Raw genomic sequence first — 7,754 nt, forward strand, 5'->3', positions numbered from 1 at the left:
CATTGCAGTGCGATGGACCCTGGCAGTATACCGTCAGCCCTCTAGGGCCCCCCTAGGAATACAAGACAGACGGTAAAAACCTGCAAAAGAAACTCCCACTCCAGGGTCAGGAAACCACTGACAGCGTAGAGAGGCTCCACCTTTGTATTCTGTAGGTTTCCTGTCCCTAGGGTGGATCCCTCTCTCTGTGGTGCTGTCGTGGGGGAGGGGAAAATACAGCCTTCATGTAAAAATACTGCAATGTACTTTATCACAGCAGAAATCGTGAAGAATCCTTTTAAGCCAAAGATCAAGCTTATTCTGAAAACTCCTTATGAACTGAGAAACTATCTGCAAAATTATTTAACTGATTATTTCTATTGATACGTCTTCTGCAAGTGGAACACAAATACATGGGATCTGTCTCATTCATCTTCTTAAACCATGCCGGATAATACTTTTAGATCCCCATCTGTTCTGGTTACTTGTGTATGGTCCATTTTCATGTCCGCAATGATACCACAGCATATATGCAGTACAGCCTCAGTTTCCCATGCCGATTAGACAGTTTCTATTATTAAAGGGAACCTGTCAGCATGAAAGTGCAGCGTAATCTTGCAGGCAGCATGTTATAGAGCAGGAGGAGCTGAGCAGATACAAGTTGTACTGAGCCATTTCCCATAAAATTATATATTAGTTTAACTTCCTGCTAATTCTGTGGGTGGGCTTACTCAGTGACTGACAACTAACTATGCGTGACTAGGCATACAGAGAGCAGTCAATCAGTAGGACTGCCCACATAGAAAGACTAAAGATTTAAATTAAAAGTTACAGAAAATATTTTCCCATAAAACTATGTTTCTGCTCAGTTCCTCCTGCTCTAGAAAATGCTGCCTGCAGATTGTACTGCATTTTATGGTGACAGGTTCAGCTTAAACCAGTCTAGTGTCTACTAGGGTTGGGCGATACACCGCAGTATTAAAAAAATATCGCAGTTTCCTAAATACCGCTGTATATTTTGTGATGTCATCGCCTTTAAAAACCGAGTCCACGGCTGCCCTCCCACATCATTATCTACCAATTTCTTCCAGCAGCGGCTCCTCCTGCTTGCTCCGAATGTGCCGTCTCCGCCCACCGACCGACGTCTAACGTCGGAATCCGGTGACGCCCCCAGGCTGAGTTAAGCAGCACAGTACATACTACAGCAGCGAGTGGCGGGAAAGTCAGCCAGAGAAGAACTCAGAAGAACCCACACTCCGACCGACCCCCACCCCCTGCGGAGAGAAGAGACCCTATATATCACAGCTGCCGGACGGGCAGCTATTAAAAGGTGTAATGTCACTGTCCACTCTGCCTATCTTTATCAGATTATCATTACCCCAGTTATATGTCTTAGCCCACTCAGTCCTTCATGCCTGCCACTAGCTGCATGCTCCGCAGTGAGCCATCATGAGTCCCTCCAGTACCTCCCCCATGACATGATGAACAAGAAGGAATTATGGTGGTGGCAGGTGACAAGTCAGTGACACACAGGTGGCCATAAGACATGGGGGGGGCGGCAGAAGCTGCTGCCCCGCACAAGCCCCATACTGTAAGTGACGTCTCCTTGTGGCTGCCCCATACTGTAAGTGACGTCTCCTTGTGGCTGCCCCATACTGTAAGTGACGTCTCCTTGTGGCTGCCCCATACTGTAAGTGACGTCTCCTTGTGGCTGCCCCATACTGTAAGTGACGTCTCCTTGTGGCTGCCCCATACAGTGTAACGTCACTTTGTATGGAGTAACAGTTGGGCACAAATGCCATCACTCCAACCATGAGACTGACTGGGGTAGACGAGCACGGTACGTCCCATACAGATGGAGAAGCAGTGTACATGCCCAATAGTCAAGGTGCTAGTGTTTGTGGGGAAACCCTTTAAAGAAAGAACCTGAAAGACTGAATAACTACAGGCACGCGTCATACGTACAAACACTAAAACTTGGTTTATTTCCTCAGAATGACTGCCTCCGATTCACCACCAGTACAATTCAAACACAATGTTATAAATATTTTCTGCGGCATTTTAAAAAAAATTAAAAGTTAAAAACCACTTTAAAAACCAGATGATGATCTTCAGCTCCTGTGCCTTATAGGTTTTCACATTGTATAAGGAAAGATGGTCTGCCCCACAGAGGGACAGAAAATATGATCCCAGCAAACAGTTCTACAAAGTCCACATCTGTGATGAAGGATCTGCCAAAAGAATCTACGGGTCAGAGATTCTGTAATAAAGGAGAGAAGACAACATGAACAGATCAATAATCACAAGCTTCAGCACGCCAACGAGCGAGACGTATAGCCAGGTAACATACCCGTTTCATAATTTCCTCTCTGGTGGTAAAGTGTGGCGCATCTTCTACTTCGATCCCTTCTGCCATGCCCTGCACCCGCTCCAGGAGCTCCTCGCTGTATCTGATAAGAGAGTTACAGGTATGTGGTCTGTCACAATATTCAGGGTGAAAACCTGCCTTTAAAATGGTTTTGAAGGATCACTGAGTTTTTGGTAAAAGTTTTGATTGGTGGGGGTCAGAGCACCAAGACCCTGGTGATTGCTAGAACAAGGAGAGAGAAGCACACAACATCATGCTGCAGTAGATGGAATCGAGTCAGCCCATATACTCTCTATTGAGCCTGTCTCCTGAAGCGAGGACAGAGAGCAATATGCAAGCGTTTCTCTTCTCTCGTTCTAGTGATCGTTGGGGTCTCAGTACTCAGGCCACCACCTGTCAAAACTTCTACATCTTTATGACATATCAAAAAAGTTTTACCAAAACTCAGTGACCCTTCAAAGTATTTGTCACGTACCGGGGACCAGACCAGCCCACCGCATCACGTGACAAGGGTTGCCCAAGCCCTTCATGCCGATTCACCTCAGGCCCTCACACGCTGTTACGCCCTGCGCAGAGCCGTAACTCGAGCATAAATCGCCACCTGAAGCCTGCAAGCACACCCACGCAATAACAAAACTTTTGCCGCCACCACCCGCCTGTTATAAGGTCGACAGGACACTCCTGAGTGTTCCACTCACAAGCAGACACACACACACAAACACGCGATAGTAGGCCTCACGGAAAAAAAAACAACATACAGCCTCAGACTGCACATACACTCTTCATGGAGCTAAGAGGTTCTTAAAGAGGACCTTTCACTAGAACAAAAAATCTAAACTAAGCATACAGACATGGAGAGCGGTGCCCAGGAATCTCCCTGCACTTATTATACCTGGGCGCCGCTCCGTTCTCCCGGTATAGGCTCCAGTATCTTCATATGTTCGGCTCAACTGGGTGGAGCCTGCCGTCTCCTTCTCCCAGGCTGTAGCGCTGGCCAATTGCAGCGCTCAGCGCTACAGCCTGGGAGAAGGAGACGCCCAGGAGAACTAGAGCAGGCTCCACCCAGTTGAGCCGAACATATGAAGATACCGGGAGAACGGAGCGGCGCCCAGGGATAATAGTAAGTGCAGGGGGATCCCTGGGCGCCGCTCTCCATGTCTGTATGCTTAGTTTAGATTTTTTATTCTAGTGAAAGGTCCTCTTTAAACGGAACCTGCCACCTCCTAAAAACATCCCAGCCCGCTGGCAGCAGTACCTGAGAGTACCCAGCAGCGTGTTTGTAACGATCATTTTCTTCCTGCAGGCAGATGAAGCAAAAGCTGTAAAAACTATCTTTAATCCGCCGTCGCTTCTCTAGTCAGGCTTGAAGTCACGGAGGCAGCGGCCTCCTTGCTTTAAGTCATGGTAACAATGCCTCCTCCGTTCCCTGCCCCTTCGCTGTGACTGACGGGCGGCAGTTTGGCAAAGCCAGTCGAATTGTCGTGCATAAGAGCTGTCAATCACAGAGAAGGGGAAGGGGGTGTGGTTACCGTGACTTGAAGCAAGGAGGCCGCTGCCTCCGTGACTTCAAGCCTGACTAGAGAAGCGCGCCGGCAGGGGATTAAAGATAGTTTTTACAGCTTTTGCTTCAACTACCTGCAGGAAGAAAATGATCGTCACAAACACGCTGCTGGCTACTCTCAGGTACTGCTGCTGGCTTGGGATGTTTTTTTAGGAGGTGGCAGGTTCCCTTTAAGAACCTGTTAGCTCCATGAAGAGTGTATGTGCAGTCTGAGGCTGTTGTTTTTTGGAGGTGTCAGGTTTCCTTTAAAGGGGTTGTCCGGGTTCAGAGCTAAACCCGGACATACCTCCATTTTCACCCCGGCAGACCCAGACATGAGCATCGGAGCAGTTCATGCTCCGATGCTCTTCTTTGCCCTGGGCTAAATTGCGCAGGGCAAAGGCATTTTTTGGAGATCCGGTGATGTACCCGGGCTCTCCGTGGGGCTGCCAGGAACACCGGTGACATCACCGGCACAGATGGGCAGGATTTAGCGCTGCCCTAGCCAGTAAAACAGCCAGGGCAGCGCTAAAGCCCGCCCATCGGAGCCGGTGAAGTCACCAAACACACTGCCGGGTGGAAGTTTCCACCCGGCAGTGTGTTATTGAAAACAAAAGAGCCTGTGCCCTGCGCGATTTAGCGTAGGGCAAGAGAGCGCATCGGAGCATAAGATGCTCCGATGATAGCCTCAGGGGGGGTTGCCTGGGTGAAAATAAGGGTATGTCCGGGATCAGACATACAGTCAGTGCATCTTATAAAAGGGAAATATACAGCACCACCTGGCTTAGGGGCCCGGTCGCAACTGTGACCCCTAGAGTTACGCCAGTGCCCTCAGTTAACCTGTCAGAGGTCGGGTGACGGCTATGTGATTCTGTCGCCGGTACCCACCTCCTGTATCTGTATTAAACACTAATTATCTTCATTGGTGGCGCAGTGCACCCCCCCCCCCCTTCCTCCCAGTTTTAAAAACATTGGTGGCTCAGTACGCCCTTCACACAGGGCAGCAGGGACAGTGTGAAGTCCTATTCGAAATTTTTTTGTCACCTTGCCCCGCCAAAAAATAGAGCTGCTCCCTAAAATGCGGAATGCACGTGGCTTTTTGGGGGTTTTATTTTTTTTGTGTGGTATCGAATATCGCAATACTTTTTTATGGTATCAAAATTTTGGTATTGTGACAACCCTATTATCCATATTGTTTCCTTTGCTGGCCGGATTCATTTTTCCATCACATTATACACTATTTGTTTCCATGGTTACAGACAACCCTTCAATCCATTAGCGGTGGTCGTGCTTACACACAATATGCAAAAGCGTCAGCCTCTCTGGTGGCCGAGATCATGGGTGTGCACATAGGCTGGTGCCTATTCCTATATTGTGCAAGTACGGCCACCACTGATAAATTGCAGGGTGGTCTGTACTCATGGAAACGAGCAGTGTATAATGTGATGTAAAAATGAATCCTGCCAGCAAAGGAGGCAATATGGACAATCACAGTACATTAGTAAGTGCCTTATATGAACTCTCTCTCTACATGATAAATGCCATGTACTGAGATGAGACAACCTGTTTAATCCCCAACTATCAGGTGTTGTCTCTGGGGAAGCTGTGGCCAGACACATCAGGATCAGCACTTGCAAACAAAAATATCAGATTATATGTCACTGCTTAAAATATTGATGAAAAAACCCTTTACTGCCGTGGTCGTCTAGATTAGAGGGCAATCTTATACAGTCACGTGCACCTCTACTGTACACTAACCCCAGCAATGCACACAATAAGCATGTCTACCTGCAGCCCATGAACACATGGTTGGCCCAGACCATAGACAGGGCTAGCAGCTTGTCCGATTCATTCTCTCCCCGGAAATGTTCAATGTTCTTTAACAGAAACTCCCTCCTGGCTCTCCATTGCTTATCACTCTCGCAGAAACTCTGGAATTGCTGGACTAACTCCGCCGCCATCTTCTGTGTTACGAATACAAGAGCGGATTTGCGGAAGCACAAACAAGAAACTTCCGGTTTCTTCTCCGTGGTGGTGACTCTCTGCTCCTGTCGCGGCCTCATCTCTATGGTATGACGACGTATTATGTCGTCATGGTAACAGCTAAAATTGGTGTTTGCGCTCTGCGTGTGTGCGGGGGCCACCTAGTGGCCAATGTCGAGAAATGTTTTTACTTGTAAATTACGTTATTATAAAAAGGTAAAATAGAATTTCTGTGTGAAGGAAGCCTTAGTGGCCGTTCACACTGTGGATTTTAACTTTAGAGGCTGTGGAGCTGCTGGCAGCTTCTATAGTGACAGGTGTCTGCACACTGCCCTAAGAGGTGACTTGGAAACAGTGGGAAGGACAGGACATACCCACAGGCAGATTTTTGCCGCAGTGTCTCAACCAAAATCCCACCAATGAAAAATGCAGTGTGAACTGCTCCTTAGGCTACTTTCACAAATGCGCTTTTGCTGTCCAGTTTTCAGATCCGGCAGATCGGATGCTGCCTGTGTGCATTCCGGAATTTGCGTAACGGAACGGACGGCCCATTATAGAAATGCCTATTGTTGTATGCTCTATATTGTTTGCGGGGCCGCGGAACTGAACAATGCATGCGGACAGCACACCTTTTACGGCCCTATTGAAATGAATGGGTCCACACCCGTTCTGCAAAATTGCGGAACGGATGCGGACTCATTCATACGGTCGTGTGAATGAGCCCTTACTAGTATGGGGCACCTTTCTCAATCTCAGCCTGGGCTGGGAAGTACGCGGCTTCTGGCTCTAACGTTCTCATCTGAGGGGTTAAATGACAGTTATCAGCATTACCGCCGATCACAGACATTAGCCTCAGGTTTCCACTGTTTCAAACAGTAGAAACCTAGTGGTTATGGCACCCGCTCACAAGTGTGTGGCATCTTGAAAAACCTGACTCCAGAAGGGGTTAACTATTTACACCATTAATCCTGACCAAATCCCAAACTTCATTTGCTGAAATGCCAAAGCGCTGGAGAACAGAGCGATGAGTATCTGCAGGCAACAGTGATGCATGGTGGAGGTTCTTTGCAAGTTTGGGACTAGATTTCAGTATATGGGGATTCGGTCAGGATTAGGCCTAATTCACACAGTTATTTGGTCAGTGATTGAGAGCCAAAATCGGATACAGGTCAAAAGAACAGGTGCAGATCTTTCCCTTACACCTGATCTGTGTGGAGGCTCCACTTCTGGTTTTGACTCACAATCACTGAAGTGTTATTTAGGCCTTAATGGTGTCACCAATGCTGAGAAATACAGGCATCATGCAATACCATCAAGGAGGCATCTGATTGGCTCCAAATTTATGCTGCAACAGGACAAAGACCCCATACATACAGCTAGGGTGGCCAGACGTCCGGTTTTCAGGCTCCATGTCCTCCGTCTGACGCAGGGCCTGGACGGACACAGGGATGTTCACCTTTTCAGTAGCTCACGCTCAGACAGCAGCATTGTGCTGTCTAAGCGTGAGCTGCAGCAACTGACTAAGGCTTCTCTCACCCCAGGTCAGTCACTAGAGCCGCAGACATGGCTCCCTGTGGCTGACTGTGGGGGAGAGAAGTACCCCGACTGCCCCCAGCTCACCTCCCTTTTTCCCTCTCCTCCACCCATTTTTCCCCCCGCAGATGGCTATTAGTGCGTGGCTTCACTGACGCGGGGGCGTGGCTTCATTGAGGTAGGCTTGGCCTTTCTTGGGTGAAGCCAGTGGCCACCCTACATACAGCTAATGTCATGAAAGGGGTTGTTTCACTTTAAACTTGAAAGTTAATACAAGGCACTAATGTATTGTGTGATTGTTTATATTGCTTCCTTTAACCTCTTAAGGACCGGGCTCATTTTCACCTTCAG

General features: G+C 48.2%; 1 protein-coding gene across 1 annotated transcript; it reads right to left on the reverse strand.

The window, feature by feature from the left end:
• Positions 1–1,940: 1,940 nt before the first annotated feature.
• Positions 1,941–5,880, reverse strand: CDKN2AIPNL (CDKN2A interacting protein N-terminal like). Its single transcript, XM_040415667.1, has 3 exons — positions 5,676–5,880; positions 2,330–2,429; positions 1,941–2,239 (listed from the first exon to the last, which is right to left on the reverse strand). Exons 1-3 carry the CDS (start codon positions 5,846–5,848, stop codon positions 2,231–2,233), a joined length of 282 nt encoding a protein of 93 aa, XP_040271601.1. The 5' UTR covers positions 5,849–5,880; the 3' UTR covers positions 1,941–2,230.
• Positions 5,881–7,754: the final 1,874 nt, after the last annotated feature.

The sequence above is a fragment of the Bufo bufo genome, chromosome 1, assembly GCF_905171765.1.
Source record: "Bufo bufo chromosome 1, aBufBuf1.1, whole genome shotgun sequence".
Classification (NCBI taxonomy): domain Eukaryota; kingdom Metazoa; phylum Chordata; class Amphibia; order Anura; family Bufonidae; genus Bufo; species Bufo bufo.

What these genes read in the sequence shown, in the direction of transcription:
- CDKN2AIPNL (XM_040415667.1), bottom strand. Translation starts at nt 5,848, where the DNA reads ATGGCGGCGGAGTTAGTCCAGCAATTCCAGAGTTTCTGCGAGAGTGAT. An exon ending in CATGTGTTCATGGGCTGCAG is followed by an intron (nt 2,430 to 5,675) that starts GTAGACATGCTT and finishes CTCTCTTATCAG; the next exon opens with ATACAGCGAGGAGCTCCTGG.